Genomic DNA, 17,873 nt, shown 5'->3' with positions numbered 1-17,873 from the left:
GGAGGGGCAGCTGAGATCTCGCGGCTCTTGGTATGATATATAAGTACCCTCCCGCGTGCGCTAGTTCTTTTCTGACGAAAACACGTGAGTTTACGGGATTATGGTGGTGGCACGCGGCCTGGGTGGTGGCATCCACGAACATCCGGCTCAATTCGGGCTTGTTCGCCCGCGCTCTTGAGCAGAACCCCCATCCGGGTCCCGCGAACGGCCCTTAGATACTCTGTCTTCTGACTGCTTGTATTTTGCTTTATTCAGCAAATGGCGGATGACGCCGGTGCAGCGGGAGGGCCTGGAGGCCCTGGGGGCCCTGGAATGGGAGGCCGTGGTGGTTTCCGTGGAGGCTTCGGCAGCGGCATCCGTGGCCGGGGTCGCGGCCGGGGTCGGGGCCGGGGCCGAGGCCGCGGAGCTCGCGGAGGCAAGGCCGAGGACAAAGAGGTAGGTTCGACTCGCGCGGTAGGCGTGGGGCCGCCGGATTCGTTCTTTTTTTTTTTTGAGATAGTCTCGCTTGCCCTCGGTAGAGTGTCGTGACGTCATATTTCATAGCACCCTCCAGTTTTGGGGTTCAGGTGTTTCACTCGTCTCAGCCTCCTAAGTAAGTTGAGACTTAAGGCGCCTGTCACAATGCCCGGCTAGTTTTAGAGACGAGGTGTCGCCGTGGCTAAGGCTGGCCTTGAACATGTGAGCTCAGGCAATCCACCCGTCTTGCCCTCCCAGAGTACTTGGATTATAGCGCCGAGGCAGTTGTTAACTCGCACTTTGTCTTGGTTCAGTGGATGCCCGTCACCAAGCTGGGCCGCCTGGTCAAGGACATGAAGATCAAATCTCTGGAGGAGATATATCTTTTCTCTCTGCCCATTAAGGTACAAATCGATCGGTGGGGTGTTCAAGTGTGAGTGACCCTGGTGAGCCTTGGGCTGGGGTCTAAGGGTTGAGATCTGCTATTGTCCCACCTCGAGTCCCTGAGGTCTGGCATTTTACAGATGGAGGTTGTGTTATGGGCAGAGTCTGAGTAGTGGAATTTACTTAGAGTGGATGGTCTGGTGGATACCTGTGTGAGGAAGTCAGATAAAGGTCACATAGTCATGGTTCTTGAATGTCAAGTATTTATCTTGATTAAGCATCTTATTTAATGTTTTCACTAGAAGGCTTTTGTCTTTTGTTGTAGGAATCTGAGATCATTGATTTTTTCTTGGGGGCATCTCTCAAGGATGAAGTTTTGAAGATTATGCCAGTGCAAAAACAGACCCGCGCTGGTCAGCGGACCAGGTTCAAGGTATCTGAGCAATTTGTTTGGTCTGTCGCCAAGGGGATTGATGAGACTCTCCCTGCTCTGCATGGTTACACTTGTCCTGACTCGTGTGACTTTCGTAATGTGGAGAGAGAGAAAAGTTCTCCTCAGGATGTCAGGTTGGCCTTAACAGTGGTCTCTCTTTCCTTGAGGGGTCCAACAGTGTCATTTCAGGTAGGTACTGATAATGTTAGAAGACTCCCAGCCACCTCACAGTCTCTTTGCAGGCGTTTGTTGCTATTGGGGACTACAATGGTCATGTTGGTCTGGGTGTTAAGTGTTCCAAGGAAGTAGCCACTGCCATCCGAGGTGCTATCATCCTGGCCAAGCTCTCTATTGTCCCAGTGCGGAGAGGCTACTGGGGGAATAAGATTGGCAAGCCTCACACTGTTCCTTGCAAGGTAAGCCTGGGGGTGGTAAGAGTATTGGGTCTGATAGAAACTCTTGGCCCTGGTCTGACTTTCACCTTTTTCAGGTGACAGGCCGCTGTGGCTCTGTGCTGGTACGTCTCATCCCTGCTCCTAGAGGAACTGGCATTGTCTCAGCGCCTGTGCCTAAGAAGCTGCTAATGATGGCTGGGATTGATGACTGCTACACTTCAGCCAGGGGCTGCACTGCCACCCTGGGCAACTTTGGTAGGTGATTACACACAGGATCAGCCATGATCTCTCCCAGCTCCGCTTGATCACACAGATGTAGTGTGTGCTTGGCGTTTTCAGGGAGAGAAAGGAAGGCTCTCCTAATGCGCGACAGAATTGCCCACGGTGGCCTCTGTTCCTGGGAGTGCAACATCTTCAGGTCCTGGGGTCGAGGGTTTGTCTCAAGTCATACCACCAATCCTATTTTCTGTTCTCTAGCCAAGGCCACTTTTGATGCCATATCCAAGACCTACAGCTATCTCACTCCTGATCTCTGGAAAGAGACAGTGTTCACCAAGTCTCCTTACCAAGAATTCACTGACCATCTTGTCAAGACCCACACCAGAGTCTCTGTGCAGAGGACCCAGGCTCCAGCTGTGGCTACAACCTAGGGTTTTTATGCAATAATAAAGTGAATTGAGTCTGTGAATTGAGTCTTTTTCTTTTTTTTTTGCAGTTTTTGGCCAGGACTGGGTTTGAACCTGCCACCTCTGGCATATGTGGCCGGTGCCCTACCCCTTTGAGTCACAGGTACCACCCTAGTTGTCTTTTTCTTAAAAGTAGGACCTAAGTGGCTCAGTGCTTGTAGCTCAAGCAGCTATGGTGCCAGCCACATACACCAGAGCTGGCGGGTTCAAATCCAGCCCAGGCCTGCCAAACAATGACAACTACAACCAAAAAGCTGGGTGTGGGCAGCGCCTATGGCTCAGTGAGTAGGGCGCCTGCCCCATATGCCAAGGGTGGCAGGTTCAAACCCAGCCCCGGCCAAACTGCAACAAAAAAATAGCCGGGCGTTGTGGCGGGCGCCTGTAGTGCCAGCTGCTCAGGAGGCTGAGGCAAGAGAATAGCGTAAGCCCAAGAGCTGGAGGTTGCTGTGAGTCGTGTGACGCCTTGGCACTCTACCCAAGGGCGGTACAGTGAGACTCTCTACAAAAAAAAAAAAAATAGCCAGGCGTGGTGGGTGCCCGAATGTAGTGGTCCCAGTTACTTGGGAGGCTGAGGCAAGAAAATCGCTTAACCCCAGGAGTTGGGGGTTGCTGTGAGCCTTGATGCCATAGCACTCTACCCAGCGCAACAGCTTAAGGCTGTCTCCAAAAAAAAAGTAGGGCCTGAGTAAGATGAATTAGTTTGGGGGTGGTGGTGTTGGAGATTACAGATAAGGTACACAAGCAGATTGTATCACTTTATTTTGAGAATAGTTATATAAGGTAGGGATGTACAGCTGTCTCAGACAGCAGCAGCCTCCTTTGCAGCCTTTCTCTCTGCCAGCATCCTTTGCTTCTGTTTAGCCAGGCACTTTCTGGCAGAGTAGTGGGCTCCCAGGTCATGATCTGCATAAGAAATGGAAACAAACCAGAGTCTACACGGAGAGAAAAAGTTGGTGACTAAGATCAAACAGACATGGCACACCTTCCCCCACAACAGACCAAGCTGTGTGGAGCCTGTGCAGACTACCAGGAGGGAGATGGCAAGAAAGCAAGACTCAGTTGGTGCCAGAGGGGCTTACAGCGGTCCTGGTAGGCCTTGGCCACTTTGGTGAACTGCTCCAGCTCATTGGTGCAGTTCTGTTTGTAGTTTTCTCCTTCTCTCTGCTGACAGGCCTTTAACCTCTCTTGAATAATGTTGACAATTTCCTGATCGACTTTGCTGGGAGCAAAAGGAACAAGAGGGTTATACATAAGGAATTCCTTCCCTATACCCAGGCAGAATAGAATGAAAGGTCCTTGGAGCCCTGTGGTCAGCCTCCACATCACCCAGGAGGTATATTCTGGCTCACTGAGGCCATCCCTAGTATCCCCAAAGGTTGATGATGACCCAGCAAGATGCACCATGCAGGTCTCCACATTCCCTCTCATTTACGTACTAGTCCCTTCTCCATTGCATTTCAGCCTCAAAAACGCACAAGACGTCCTTCTCCTTGCACTCTGTGATGTCTGGCACACGGCGGAACTGGCGGTGGTAGTAGTAATACCTGTTCTTGGCGTGCTGCTGTTCTATAAACTCTGCAAAGACAAAACTCCAGACTCAAGAGCTCCATCAGTTTGGACAGGCTTTCAGCCTTGAGAGACAGAGGCAGGTCCTCATTTAGACAGGCACACAGGCACCCCACTATGTTGGCAGAAACTGCAACAGGTAGCCAATAGCAAGCAAAAGAACATCCCCTATCCTTCAGGGGTCAGCTTCTCCGTTATAAATGAAAAAGCTAAATTGAGAGCTCAGCCACGCAAACCCATAAAACACTAAGACAATGCAACAAGAAAGAGGGAGCTACACCCTTTCCATATCCTTGGGGGTTTGATTTGCAGACTTTATCCTCCCTAGTGAAAAAGCCACTAGACCCTAGTGACTAGAGCATGCCCTACGTCCTGGATGTTTTTTCTTGAAAGAATGGGTTGATTAATTGGACGAAGCACCTGACTCTAGTCACTGAGGGCAAAGCGAGCTCTTGCTGCTGCCAGTGGAGCTTGCTGAACCACAAACAAGGAACTGTATTGAGCATTCTCTTGATTCGGACCAGACATGGCAAGCACCCCAGCACCCGGTCATTTTGCAGGGAGACGAGTCTAACAAGCCCCACGACTCAGATGGTTCCGACTGCAAACAACCCATAAAATCTGACAGAGGTCGTAGGCCAAGGGTGCAACGGAGGGCCAAAGGAGGCGGTGGGGCTTGGAGGATCTCAGCGAGGGGGACTGGGGATGAGGGAGAAGGAGGCCCTCGGGTGACTGGACCCGGGAAGAGGAGGAGTATTGGGGGACAGGGGCCTGCGGAAGGCATCGAGGAGATACTGGGGAGCAATGTAGCCCGGGGTGCGCTGGGGGAACCGGGCAGGGTGCGGGGGCCCAGATGTATTTCTAAGGCCCCCCCTTCTCTCCAGAGGGCGGAGGGAAGATCCCGGGGTCTGGCGTGGCCCCGGGTGAGGGCTCCGTACCTCTCACGAAAGTCACGGGCCGGTCCACAAGGAAATCGAAGGCCTTCGTCAAGTAGACGATGGGGTTGGGCAGCGAGGTCTGCGGCGAGAGCGCCGGCGTACGACGCGGGGGCTCGGGATATACGTCCTTGTCCCAGCTGTCCGGCATGGCGGCCGCAGGCGACGGACCCCGATCCTGGACGCTCTACCCAGGCCTCAGCCTGCGTTCGCACCCGACCGCCAGCTGGCTTACACAAAGGACGCCCGGTGAGGTTGCGCCTGCGCACTGGCGGTCGTGGCCGCGGGTCACCCTGGGACTTGTATTTGTCCGGCCTCGGATCTGCTTCTCCGCAGCACGCCCCTGCGTGGGGCTAGGGCGCCATCGCAGCGGCCTGCTCGGCAATCTGGGCCGCACCTTCTCTAGACACGACGTTGCGCTGTGAGAGTAGGGAGCTATGTGCTGCGCCCTCTCGGACGCTCGGGTTACAGCCCTGAACCAAGCAGAGATCTCTGCTTACGTTTACGAGGAGACGGAAAATACGCGACAGACATTATAACTGAACAGTTCACGTCCTTTCTGCTGAGTACCATGGTAGAGAGTAAGATTTAACAGCCTGACTCTGATAGAGAACACAGCAGCTAGAGCACGCACAGCAAATAAGCTAACAACGCGACATACCAAACGACCTGGGGCAGGGCAGGAAGTAGGGCTGGCCCCCAGGGCATCAGCCCATTGGGAGAAGGGACTCTACCCTGGGTGCAGGATTCTCTCCCTTGGTTTTGATGGCTCCATCCTGGCCCTGAGCCCTCTGGTGCCCTGAGGCAGCTGCCATGACCAGGGGCCTGTTGCCTATCATCCGTAATGTTCACACAGTCCCTGGCCAGTACTCACGAAGGGTGCTGCCCACCTCCTTTCCAGAGGCTGGGGCCAGGGACACAGGATCTAGCATCGCAGAAACGTCAGATTGGCAAATTGTGAATTCTTAGAAATACAAGCCATCGGACCCAAACAATCTTAACATTTTAGTGGCATAGAATCTTAATATCTAGCAATGCAAAATCTATGGACCCTAGAGACATCTTAGGTCTTTAAAACTCTGATTCCAAGATTACAGAACTTTATAACCACAGAGTCTTTGAATTGAAAAATAAGAGGGTTCACTTCCTTTTTCATTCAAAACTTAAGGCTAAATTTTATTTATTTATTTAGACAGTCTCAGCTTATCACCCTTTGTAGAGTGCAGTGGTGCCACAATTGACAGCAACCTCAAACTCTTGGAGTCAAGCAATTCTCTTGCCTCAGCCTCCCAAATAGCTGGGACTACAGGTGCCCTCCACAACGCCTGGCTATTTTTTGTTGCAGTTGTCATTGTTTGGCTGGTCTGGCTTCTGTTCAGGTGTATGTGGCTGGCGCCATAACCACTGTGCTACAGGCGCCAAGCCAAGGCTAAAATTTAAATTCATAAAAGCAGCTCAATGCTCATGGATCATAGGTTATTAGAGCCAGAGATCTTGATTTTCTTTTTTTTTTTCAGACAAAGTCTCAAGCTGTCACCCTGGGCAGAGTGCCATGGCATCGTAGCTCACAGCAACCTCCAACTCCTGGGCTTAGGCGATTCTCTTGCCTCAGCCTCCCCAGTAGCTGGGACTACAGGCTCCCGCCACAACACCTGGCTATTTTTTTTTGTTGCAGTTTGGCCAGGGTGAGTTTGAACCCACCACCCTCCATATATAGGGCTGGCGCCCTACCCACTGAGCCACAGGTGCCACCCAGAGGGATCTTGATTTTTAACAGTCATGTGCCCCACACCTGGCTAATTATTCCCTTTTTATTTTATTTTAATTAATTTATTTTGAGACAGTCTCAAACTCTGGCGTCATAGCTCACAGCAACCTCAAACTCTTGGGCTTAAGTGATTCTCTTGCCTCAGCCTCCCAGGTGCTGGGACTACAGGTGCCTGCCACAACGCCTGGCTATTGTTGTTTTAGCTGGTCCAGGCTGGGTTCGAACCCGCCAACCTCAGTATATGTGGCTGGCACCCTACTACTGAGCTATGGGCACTGCCATAATTATTCCATTTTTAGTAGAGACGGAGGTCTTGCTGTTTTTGTTTCGTTTTGGTGTGACAGTCTCACTCTCTTGCCCTGGATAGAGTGCCATGGCATCATCATAGCTCACTCTTCGGCTCAAGGGATCCTCTTGCCTCAGCTGCCTGTGTAGCAGGGCTTCCAGATTCTCCCTTAGCAGGGATAGTCCTTGGGCCTGTTGGGGAAGTGGGCAGGGGGCCTGCCCTGATTTCCAATGAGTTTTTTCTACTTTTAGCAGAGACTAGGTTTTGCTCTTGCTCAGGCTGGTCTCAAACTCCTAAGCTCAAGCTCAACCTGGGGCCATGCGTGGTGGCTCACGCCTGTACTCCTAGTACTCCCGGAGGCCGAGGCGGGTGGATTACCTGAGCTCATGGGTTCGAGACCAGCCTGAGCCAGAGTGAGACCCTGTCTCTATAACATAGCTAATGTTCTGAGTAGCCTGTAGTCCCAGCTACTCAGAAGGCTGAGGCAAGAGAATCTCTTGAGCCCAAGAGTTTGAGGTTGCTGTGAGCTATGATGCCACAACGCTCTACCAAGAGCGACAAAGTGAGACTCTGTCTCAAAACAACAAAAATTTTGAGACTCTGTCTCAAAATCAAGCAATCCACATGCCTTGGCCTTCCAGAGTGCTAGGATTATAGGTGTGAGTCATCATGCCTGCCCCCGCCCTCCCCCACCGTCTGCTGTTGCTCAGGCTGGTCTGGAACTCCTGACCTCAAGCCTGCCTCAACCTCCCAGAGTGCTAGGATTACAGGCATGAGCCGCCAACATTGGGCTGGGCCAGGGATCTGGATGTTGAATTTGGTGATCTTGGGACACAGAATCACTCTTCCACCTCCTCAATCCTCCCCCCATCATTTGTCCAGCTGTCTCACAGCTCTCAGGACAAGAATCCCCTCTTTTTTATTGTCAAAAAACTGAACTTAGATTCTCAGAAGCTGCCAAAAAGGGTCCCTTGGCCCCTACCAGGCTAAGTTGGTTCTGCCCTGGGAGGGTCATGACCCAGTCACAGGGCTACTGAGGAAAGGAGCAGCAGCCCTGGCTCCAGGTGTCCCCAACCTAGGCTGCTCCTCTGATGCTTTCCCTGACATCACCCTGCTGGCTTATTCCTGGCACCAAAGACCATGCTGGCTGTGGAGGTTGATCAAGCTCCCCTGCCAGGGGCTAAATCTGGGAACTGCTGCCGTCTGGCCCTGCCACTCCACTTCTGGCGCCTGGTGGGGAGGCCCCTTCCTGACCTTCAGGGATCGGCTGCCATGGTCAGTGGGGCCAGGGCAGTGGTGGATGGGCTGGGGCTTGAGTTAGGGCATGGTGGTCTTCCTGGGAAGGGGGAAGCAGGGCTCTGGACTCTCCCTTAGCAGGAACAGTCCTTGGGTCTGTTGGGGAAGTGGGCAGTTGGGGGGGGGGCTGAGGGGGCCAGAATTGGGCTGCTAGGCCAAGAAGGGGCAAGGGGACAGACAGATGGCAGACACCTGCCCCTGAGCCTCTGCCCACTGGAGCGGGAAGCCCATAAGTGTGGAGGCCCCATCTCTAAGACACTGCCCTCTGCAAAGCACTGATGATCTGCACAGGCTGCACCATCAGTGGTCTCCGGTTCACTGGGTCTGGGTCTGGAAGACCCCCATCTCTGACCTCCCTCCTTCCTGCCACCAGTCCCACCGGAAGTTTTCTGCCCCTCGACATGGACACTTGGGCTTCCTGCCACACAAGAGAAGCCGCCGGCACCGGGGCAAGGTGAAGACATGGCCACGGGATGACCCCAGCCAGCCCGTGCACCTCACAGCCTTCCTGGGCTACAAGGCTGGCATGACCCACACCCTGCGAGAAGTGCACCGGCCGGGGCTCAGTGAGTCACAACACTGGGGACACATGGTGGGGGGTGGAACCTTCCAGATACTATGAGACAAAATTCACTCTCTTTGTCCAGGAAGGGCCACAGTCCCAGAAAGGACAAGGCCATGCCCACAAGAACTGCAGTTAGCACAGCAATGGGCCCCACACTGACCTTTACTGTTGCTCTGTCATTGCCCCTTGTTCTCAAGTGAGGAAATCAAAACACAGAGCAGCCCCAAAACTGGCCCAGTCACCAGTGAGTGGAGGAGCTGGGATTTAAGGGCAGATGCCCATGCGTGGCTTTAAACTACTTGCCAGGTTGTCTGCATATTTTGGTTATTTCTGGTCTATGTCATAAACTGGTACAAAGGCTTGTTTGGATAATATCGAGCCATGCATGTCTCTTTTATGGGACATGGCTGGATACTTTCTGGACAAGCCTTGTACTTATTTATTTATTTATTTTGAGACAGAGTCTATGTTGCCCTCTGTAGAGTACTATGGTGTCATAGCTCACAGCAACCTCAAACTCTTGGGGTTAAGCAATTCTGTTGCCTCAGCCTCCCAAGTAGCTGGGACTACAGGCACCTACCATAGCGCCCAGTTATTTTGTTGTTGTTATTGTTGTTGCAGTTGTCATTGTTTAGCTGGCCTGGGCTAGGTTCAAACCTGCCACCCTCGGCTCATGTGGCCGGCACTGTAACTACTGTGCTACAGGCACCAAGCCTGTATCCTTGTATTTATATACATATTTATATATAGTTGAGATTTTTTTTAATTATTATTATTTTTTGTGGTTTTTGGCTGGGGCTGGGTTTGAACCCACCACCTCCGGCACATGGGACCGGCGCCCTACTCCTTGAGCTACAGGCGCCGTCCTTTTTTTTTTTTTTTTGAGATAGAGTCTCAAGCTGTCACCCTGGGTAGAGTGCTATGGCGTTGTAGCTCATAGCTCAAACTCTTGGGCTCAAGTGATCCTCCAGCCTCAGCCTCCCAAGTAGCTGGGACTACAGGCGCCAGCCACAACACTTGGATAGTTTTTCTATTTTTAGTCTTGGTTTTGCTCAGGCCAGTCTGGAACTTCTGAGCTCAAGCAATCCACCTGCCTTGGCCTCCCAGGGTACTGGGATTACAGGTGTGAGCCACTGAGTCCAGCCTTTGTTTTGTTCTGTTTTTTAAGTGAAAGTGAGATTTCTTCAGAAACCTTAGAATGTTAGAAAGTCAACTCCACAGAGCAGAGGCAAATTCTCCCTGCAGAAGAGGACCAGTCAGTAGAAACTTCTTGAAAAACTCTAGTAACATATCACAACCAGGATACCAACATCGTAGACACAGTCTGTCCTCTTCTGCAGGATTCCCCAGTTCTGTACACAACCATTCACGTGTGTGTACATTTGTGTATTGAGTTCTTTTTTTTTGTTTTTGTTTTTCTTTGAGACAGTGTCTCTCTCTGTTGGCCTGGGCTAGAGTGTGGTGGTGTCATCATAGCTCACTGCAGCCTTGAACTCCTGGGCTCAAATGATCCTTCTGCCTCAGCCTCCCAAGTAGCTGAGACTACATGAGTGTGCCACCACAGTTGGCTAATTTTTCTTGTTTTTTGTACAGATAGGGTCTCACTATATTGCTTGACTGGTCTCAAACTCTTGGCCTCCAGGCTTACCCTCCTGCCTCAGCCTCCCAAAGTACTGGGATTATAGGCAGAAACCACAGTGTCCAGCCCTAATATATATATATATATATATTTTTTTTTTTTTTTTGTAGAGACAGAGTCTCACTGTACCGCCCTTGGGTAGAGTGCCATGACGTCACACGGCTCACAGCAACCTCTAACTCTTGGGCTTACGCGATTCTCTTGCTTCAGCCTCCTGAGTAGCTGGGACTACAGGCACCTGCCACAATGCCCGGCTATTTTTTGTTGCAGTTTGGCCGGGGCTGGGTTTGAACCTGCCACCCTCGGCATATGGAGCTGGCACCCCACTCACTGAGTCACAGGCGCCACCCGCTAATATATTTTTTTAACATGTACTTCTTTTGCTTTGTCTCAGGCTAAGCAGTGATATCCATAAAATTTTTGTTTTTTGGACTAGTCATAGGTCTTGCTAGAAATTACAAAAATACATTTACATATTATATATGATTATATAATATATATTAAAATAACAAATGCTCATTTGGACTCCTTGGGAATAAAGGAGGCCCAACTCCCCTTTGGGGATACTGCCTGGCTGCTGGCCTGGCCTACCCCTGTGTAGCTGGCTTTCCCCCTCACTTCTCCATGGTCCTCAGGAGGACCCTCTCCATGTCCCTATCCCTGTGTACATCTCATGTAGAAATTTCCAAGCGAGAGGAAGTGGAGGCGGTGACGATTGTGGAGACACCGCCCCTAGTGGTGGTGGGTGTAGTGGGTTATGTGGCCACGCCTCGAGGTCTGCGGAGCTTCAAGACCATCTTTGCAGAGCACCTCAGTGATGAGTGCCGCCGCCGATTCTACAAGGACTGGTAAGCCCTGTCCTTGAGTGGGCTATACCAGGACTGGTGGGACCACTGGGGTTGGGTGCCTGAACTCCTAGTTCTGTGCTGAAATGATGGGGGTGGGTAGACAGGAGGAGAGTTGTTAACAGTACGTGGAGCATAGCAAAATGAGTGTATGTGTATGTGTGTGTGTGTTTGGTGCTTTCACTTCAGTAGCAGATGAGTACTAGAGGGCTGAAAAGGAAATTAGGATTGGGGAGAAAGAGGCAGCAGATATTCTGATCCTTAGGATTAATTAAAAGTCTAATTTGATGAATGTTAAAGTTGGCTCTGAGCTTCCTAGCAGCCAGAGTAAAAAGGGAAATAGCAAACTGAAAAGCTCTTGTACAAGGAAAGAAAGATCAGGGGCAGTGCCTATGGCTCAAAGGGGTGGGGTGCCGGCCCCATATGCTGGAGGTGGCGGGTTCAGGCCCAGCCCCGGCCAAAAACTGCAAAAATAAAAATAAAAAATGAAAAACAATAAAAAAAAAAAAAAGAAAGAAAGATCAAATCTTCCCTGGCCCTAAATCCTGAAAGGGAAGGGCTACCTGTCTGGAGAAACAGCCCCCTCAAAGAGGCAGAGGAACAGCTCAGTCCTGACCCTCTTTGGGAGATGACAAGCTTGTGCCGCAGAGTCAGAGCAGGGTGTGTGACCAGAGGCAAGCTGGCTGCCTCTTGAGTCCCTCTGCTGTAGAGCGGCCCCTGTGTTCTGGGAGGACTAGTTCAGCGGAGCCTTTTGAATGCTCAGCACAGAGGGAAATGCCAACTGTCTTGTTTTCACCATTTCTATTATCAGTTTGCCCTTCACCCAGGGGCTTTAAACCACTGTGAACCTTCCTTTCTTCATCTGTGAGGGATAATAATTTCCACCTTCCAGAGCTCTGGTGAGGGTTAGAAACTGTGTTCTGGGCAGTGCCTATGACTCAATGAGTAGGGCACTGGCTCCATATACTGAGAGTGGTGGGTTAGAACCCGGCCCCGGCTAAGCTAAACTGCAACAAAAAAATAGCCAGGCGTTGTGATGGGTGCCTGTAGTACCAGCTACTCCGGAGGCTGAGGCAAGAGAATTGCCTAAGCCCAACAGCAGGAGGTTGCTGTGAGCTATGACGCCATAGCACTGTACTGAGGGTGACAAAGTGAGACTCTTGCCTCTAAAAAAAAGGAACAAAAGAAACTGTGTATCCTGAGCAAAGGCCTAGTGCCTGGCTGTGGTAGCCACACTTTAGAAGTGGGATCAGCAGTCTGAGCAATGTGGCAGCTGGGTTGGCTTCCAGAAGCCTGGACCGCAGTGCTGACCAGCAACCCTCTTCTGGCAGCTTCTCCACATTTGCCACTCACTCGTGGGCCCTAGGAGGTAGGGAGGTGCCCACTTCACAGAGGCGGAAACAGAGGCCCAGAGGGGAAGGGATGGTTTGTGTTCAGAACTGGTGACCAAAACAGTGCATGGGCCTCAGGGGATTCCCAAGAGTGGGCTCCCTGCTTGGTGGATTGCAGGTGGAGAGCGGGTAGGACAGGTCTGGGGAGCTGCCCCTGCTGGGGCCTCTGAGTACCTTCCTGCACATTGGTCAGGCACAAGAGCAAGAAGAAAGCCTTTACCAAATCCTGCAAAAGATGGCGGGACACCAGCGGCAAGAAGCAGCTCCAGAAAGACTTTGCTGCCATGAAGAAGTATTGCAAAGTCATTCGGGTCATTGTCCACACCCAGGTCAGTCTCCCACCCCAGCTGTCAGCCAGTCTACCACCTGGCCCACCATCCCCCTTCCCGCAGCTTCCAGGAGCCCTGGCAAATGTCAGCCTAAAAATACCACGAGCCTTGGGCCCAGGCGGCCAGCTGTAGCACGTGCAGCCCCAGAAGTTCTGTGTGTCAGTGCATTCCAAGGGGCCATAGGGAATCAGCCATGCCCAGTGGTCAACTAAGGCCCTAAAATGCCCTGGAGGGTCTGGGTCTCCTGCCAAATGTCCAGTGTGGAGGGCCACAACCTCCCTTTGGGTTTTTTTTTTTGAGACAGAGTTTCAAGCTGTTACCCTGGGTAGAGTGCCAGCTTACAGCAACCTTAGACTCTTGGGCTTAAGTGATTCTCTTGCCTCAGCCTCCCAAGTAGCTGGGACCACAGGTGCCCACCACAGTGCCAGCTGTTTTTTTTTTTTTTTTTAGGCTGTAGTTGTCATTGTTGTTTGGCAGGCCTGGGCTAGATTCGAACCCGCCAGCTTCGGTGTATGTGACTGGCATCCTAGCTGCTTGAGCTACAGGTGCTGAGCCTCCCTTTGGGTTTTGGCACAAATGCTGAGTATATAAATCAGTGTTCATACCTGGGGTTGGCTTGATATGTACCAATGGGTAACTAACACCCTCAAGCTTATTCTGGAATACTCCTTGGCATCTTATTCTCAGGGAGGGCTTCCTTAGGTCCCTGGAGTAGCAACCCCTATCCCAGAGTCTCCCACATCCCCTGAACACTCCCTCCCCCACCAAGTCACGCTCACATTGTTAGTTCATGATCAAGCAAGTCATTGGGTAATGTCCATTTCCTTCAACAGATAGAGGGATCAGGGATCAGGCCATCCCCTATGGCCCTTTGGAATGCACTGACACACAGAACTTCAACAGACTTGAGCTCCCCAGAGCAGAGGCCATGGGGGAACAGCTATCTTGTTCACTGGGCCCTCAGCACCCACCAAAAGTCTTGTATGCAATAGGTGTTCCATAAATACTTGTTAAACACTGGTCTATTTTTGCCTGTACATCCCCATAGCCTGTGTCCCACATAGCATCAACCAGAGATGTTTAAAATAAAAATCAGTTCATGTCACACCTTGCATTTAGAAGAAAGCCCACGCTAAAAAAAAAAAAAAAAGAAAGCCCATGCTATTCCCTATAGGTACTGCTTAGCCCACCTGTTGTCTTTACTAACCACCATCTAGCCACATGGGTCTTCTTTCTGTCCCACCAACTTGCCAAGATCTTCCCTGCCACTGGGCCTTTGCACACACTATTTCCTCTGCCCAAAAGGTGCTCAGATCTTCACTGGTGCCTCCTTGTTATTGGTGTCACTTCCTCAAGAGAGGCCCTCCCTAACCTTATCCCTCTATCTGAAATGCCCCTGCCCCACCTCCCATCAAAGAACTAAGCCCACTCTGAGAGTTTACTTGGATTCCCTCTGTCCTCCAACCAGATAGGGGCTCCCTCATTCCTCGTCTGCCTCATTCCCTGCTACATCCACAGCGCCTAGCACAGCACATGGCCGGAACATGTATGAATGAAAGCATGCATAGAAGATTTCAGGGGTTACCCACTGGCCTCCCATGTCTGCAGGTTGGTGGGTGTGATCCTTTGGAAACTGACCACCATGCCATGTCCTGCAGATGAAGCTTCTGCCCTTCCGGCAGAAGAAGGCCCACATCATGGAGATCCAGCTTAATGGTGGTACAGTGGCTGAGAAGGTGGCCTGGGCCCAGGCCTGGCTGGAGAAGCAGGTGTCAGTTCACAGTGTGTTCAGCCAGAGTGAGGTCATTGATGTCATTGCTGTCACCAAGGGCCGGGGTGTCAAAGGTAGGCATCAATTGGATGGCAGGTCTAGAGAAGACTGCCTGGAGACAGTAGGAACTTGGCTGGTCACTCAGCCTTCAGACCCTTTCACTTGCAGGGGTCACAAGCCGCTGGCATACCAAGAAGCTGCCTCGGAAGACTCACAAAGGGCTACGCAAGGTGGCTTGCATTGGCGCCTGGCACCCTGCCCGTGTGGGCTGCTCTATTGCCCGGGCTGGGCAGAAGGGCTACCACCACCGCACTGAGCTCAACAAGAAGGTGTGTCTGAAGCCTGGGGTAGGTGGGGGTGGGGAGTGTTGCTATGTGATCAGACCCCAGCCAGTGGGGTGCACGACCCAGATGCTGCCTGGGTCACGGAATGCCCCCAGGAGCAAGCATGTGAGTTGATAGGTGGATGTGCTGCTGGCTCCAGAGGCCTTTCCTGCCCCCTCCTTCTTGGCAGATCTACCAAATCGGCCGGGGGATACATATGGAGGATGGGAAGATGGTCAAGAACAATGCATCGACCAGCTATGATGTGACTGACAAGTCCATCACACCACTGGTGAGGGTGGGGAGAAAGGCTGGGCAAGGGGTACTGACGTGTGTAGAGGGCAGGCCCAAGCCCCAGCTGGGCACCAATGTGCCCAATAGCTTCGTGTTGCTCCTACAGGCAGACTCAGCATGAGACTGTCTGAAGCATTCAGCTGCAGCCACATAGATGGACCAAATCCCTGCTGTTTCCCTGAATCCTTCAATTCTCCTCTTAAGGCAGTTGACAACCAGCTGCTGTAACAGGGTGTGGAGGGCAGCAGCTCCTGCTCTGGCCTGGGAGTCAGGCCACCTGGGCTCAAGCCCTAGCTCCAGCACGTAGCAGCTACAGAGCATAGATCAAGCCACTCCACCGCTTTGAGCCTCTGTTTGCCCCTAACAAAAATGCAGGTTGTTGGGGTGGCGCCTGTGGCTCAAGGAGTGGGGCGCCGGTCCCATATGCTGGAGGTGGCAGGTTCAAACCTAGCCCTGGCCAAAAAAAAAAAGGGCGGCGCCTGTGGCTCAGTCGGTAGGGCGCCAGCCCCATATACCGAGGGTGGCGGGTTCAAACCCAGCCCTGGCCAAAACTGCAACCAAAAAATAGCCGGGTGTTGTGGCGGGCACCTGTAGTCCCAGCTACTCGGGAGGCTGAGGCAATAGAATCGCTTGGGCCCAGGAGTTGGAGGTTGCTGTGAGCTGGGTGAGGCCACGGCACTCTACCGAGGGTCATAAAGTGAGACTCTGTCTCTACAAAAAAAAAAAAAAATGCAGGTTGTTAAATGAGATAATGGGCAAAAAGACTTAGCATGTGACTCGGATGCTGCCCTCATTAGTGATAGAGCATGAGGGTGTCACCTCCACACCTGGGGGCTGGGCACAGGGCTCCTTGTAGGGATCATTTTCATGTAGGACAATTTATTTATTTATTTATTTATTTATTTATTTATTTTTTTGTAGAGACAGAGTCTCACTGTACCGCCCTCGGGTAGAGTGCCGTGGCGTCACACGGCTCACAGCAACCTCTAACTCTTGGGCTTTCGCGATTCTCTTGCCTTAGCCTCCCGAGCAGCTGGGACTACAGGCGCCCCCCACAACGCCCAGCTATTTTTTTTGTTGCAGTTTGGCCCGGGCTGGGTTTGAACCTGCCACCCTCGGCATATGGGGCCGGTGCCCTACTCACTGAGCCACAGGCACCGCCTGTAGGACAATTTCTTAAGGCTTCCAGCCACCCCCTAACTGGGCAGCCTTTTCCCGGGCCTGGCCTCTCACCTGTCTCCTCTGCAGGGTGGCTTCCCCCACTACGGGGAAGTCAACAATGACTTCATCATGCTAAAGGGTTGCATCGCAGGTACCAAGAAGAGGGTCATTACACTAAGAAAGGTCAGTGTGGGGCCGTGGGTTGGGGAGCGGGAGCCACTGCCACCAACTTATCCTGCCCTTCAGCCTGCTTGGGGGGACTGGGTGGTGGGAGCAGAAAGGGTAGGGTCTGGCAGGAACTTCGTGAGCAAGACCTTGGTATGGACTGGAAGTGATTGGGAGGACTTCAGCCTTGATGCTGGCCTCTTCCACGGATCCCTAGTCCCTCCTGGTGCACCACAGCCGCCAAGCCCTGGAGAAAATTGAGCTCAAGTTCATCGACACCACCTCCAAGTTCGGCCATGGCCGCTTCCAGACAGCCCAAGAGAAGAGGGCCTTCATGGTGAGTTCCTCCTTGTTCTGGGAGTGGGGGTAGGCGGGGTGTAGACTCCACATCCAGCCTGTCGCAGAGAAGTGAGGCTGGCTGGAGCAGATGGAGTGGGCAAGGACGCCCCCTGCGCTCACTGGCAGGAGAAGGGCTTTTAGGGATCTAGCCCTGGGCACTAATTCTTGCTAGAGAAGGGGGCGGGGGCGGCGCGACGGGGGGTCCTGGGGGACCCTGAGACTGGCTAGTAGTGGTATTCCTGGACACTCATCATTAACGCTCCTCTCGTGCCCCTTCAACCAGGGCCCCCAGAAGAAGCATCTTGAGAGAGAAAAGCCAGGGACCGCCGGAGACTTGTAGGCTGCATGGGCTGGGGAATCCAAGAAGTGCGGCGAGCCCCGGCCTGCCCCTTCTGTCTAATAAAGGCCAAAGGCAACTGTTTCCGAGCTGTCTCAGAGGGTTGGGGGCGAGGGAAGGCCGGTTGACGTCTGCGGGCGAAGCTTAGCAGGACAAGACCGGGGGTGGGGGGTGGGGACGCAGCTCTGCGGGTGGCGTGACGCCCACAACCTGGGCGGGTCCCAGTTGCACCTCACCTCTGCGCTTGCAGCCCAGCCGGGTCCAGGCTCTCTGGGAGGGCGGTACGCCCGGTGGGGGTGGGTGGGGTACAACCAGGTCGGGGTGGGGATCCGGGAGCGGCCAGGGAGTGCTCTTCCTTGCAGGGGGTCGTGCCTCGGGGAGCGGCCCTGGGAGTTATCATGGGCGGAGTCTAAAGGAAGACATTGGGCTGGCCCTCGGGAAGGAAGGTGCCTCGGGGAGCGGCCCAGGAATGGTCCTTGGGAGTTACCATGTCAAAGTGGTCGTTTCTG

At 52.7% G+C, this 17,873-nt stretch overlaps 4 protein-coding genes and 2 non-coding genes across 6 annotated transcripts in view; 4 read left to right on the top strand and 2 right to left on the bottom strand.

Annotated features, from left to right (window-relative positions):
• The first annotated feature begins 121 nt into the window (after positions 1-121).
• Positions 122-2,348, top strand: RPS2 (ribosomal protein S2). The gene is made up of 6 exons (XM_053557888.1): positions 122-435; positions 771-860; positions 1,166-1,273; positions 1,516-1,689; positions 1,764-1,923; positions 2,146-2,348. The coding sequence occupies exons 1-6, from the start codon at positions 259-261 to the stop codon at positions 2,316-2,318; spliced, it is 882 nt and encodes a 293-aa protein (XP_053413863.1). The 5' UTR covers positions 122-258; the 3' UTR covers positions 2,319-2,348.
• Positions 1,319-1,453, top strand: LOC128562979 (small nucleolar RNA SNORA64/SNORA10 family). The gene has a single exon (XR_008373658.1). It is a non-coding gene; the product is annotated as a small nucleolar RNA SNORA64/SNORA10 family (small nucleolar RNA).
• On the top strand, positions 1,954-2,082 carry LOC128562980 (small nucleolar RNA SNORA64/SNORA10 family). The gene has a single exon (XR_008373659.1). It is a non-coding gene; the product is annotated as a small nucleolar RNA SNORA64/SNORA10 family (small nucleolar RNA).
• Positions 2,349-3,096: 748 nt separating the features above from the next.
• NDUFB10 (NADH:ubiquinone oxidoreductase subunit B10) lies at positions 3,097-5,119 on the bottom strand. The gene is made up of 4 exons (XM_053557883.1): positions 4,859-5,119; positions 3,791-3,929; positions 3,434-3,573; positions 3,097-3,257 (listed from the first exon to the last, which is right to left on the bottom strand). Exons 1-4 carry the CDS (start codon positions 5,004-5,006, stop codon positions 3,154-3,156), a joined length of 531 nt encoding a protein of 176 aa, XP_053413858.1. The 5' UTR covers positions 5,007-5,119; the 3' UTR covers positions 3,097-3,153.
• Positions 5,120-8,034: 2,915 nt separating this feature from the next.
• On the top strand, positions 8,035-17,448 carry RPL3L (ribosomal protein L3 like). Its single transcript, XM_053557851.1, has 10 exons — positions 8,035-8,184; positions 8,579-8,771; positions 11,089-11,257; positions 12,839-12,974; positions 14,633-14,819; positions 14,914-15,074; positions 15,259-15,360; positions 16,611-16,706; positions 16,906-17,025; positions 17,311-17,448. The coding sequence occupies exons 1-10, from the start codon at positions 8,050-8,052 to the stop codon at positions 17,365-17,367; spliced, it is 1,356 nt and encodes a 451-aa protein (XP_053413826.1). The 5' UTR covers positions 8,035-8,049; the 3' UTR covers positions 17,368-17,448.
• Positions 15,367-17,873, bottom strand: part of EME2 (essential meiotic structure-specific endonuclease subunit 2) — a 204,925-nt gene continuing 202,418 nt past the window's right edge. The window contains exon 10 of the transcript XR_008373478.1: positions 15,367-16,042. The gene's annotated coding sequence lies outside the window, so the exon portion shown is untranslated. The remainder of the gene's footprint in view (positions 16,043-17,873) is intronic.

This window comes from Nycticebus coucang, chromosome 12 (assembly GCF_027406575.1).
Source record: "Nycticebus coucang isolate mNycCou1 chromosome 12, mNycCou1.pri, whole genome shotgun sequence".
NCBI classification, from domain to species: Eukaryota; Metazoa; Chordata; class Mammalia; order Primates; family Lorisidae; genus Nycticebus; species Nycticebus coucang.
This window is presented reverse-complemented; position numbering and strand designations above follow the sequence as displayed.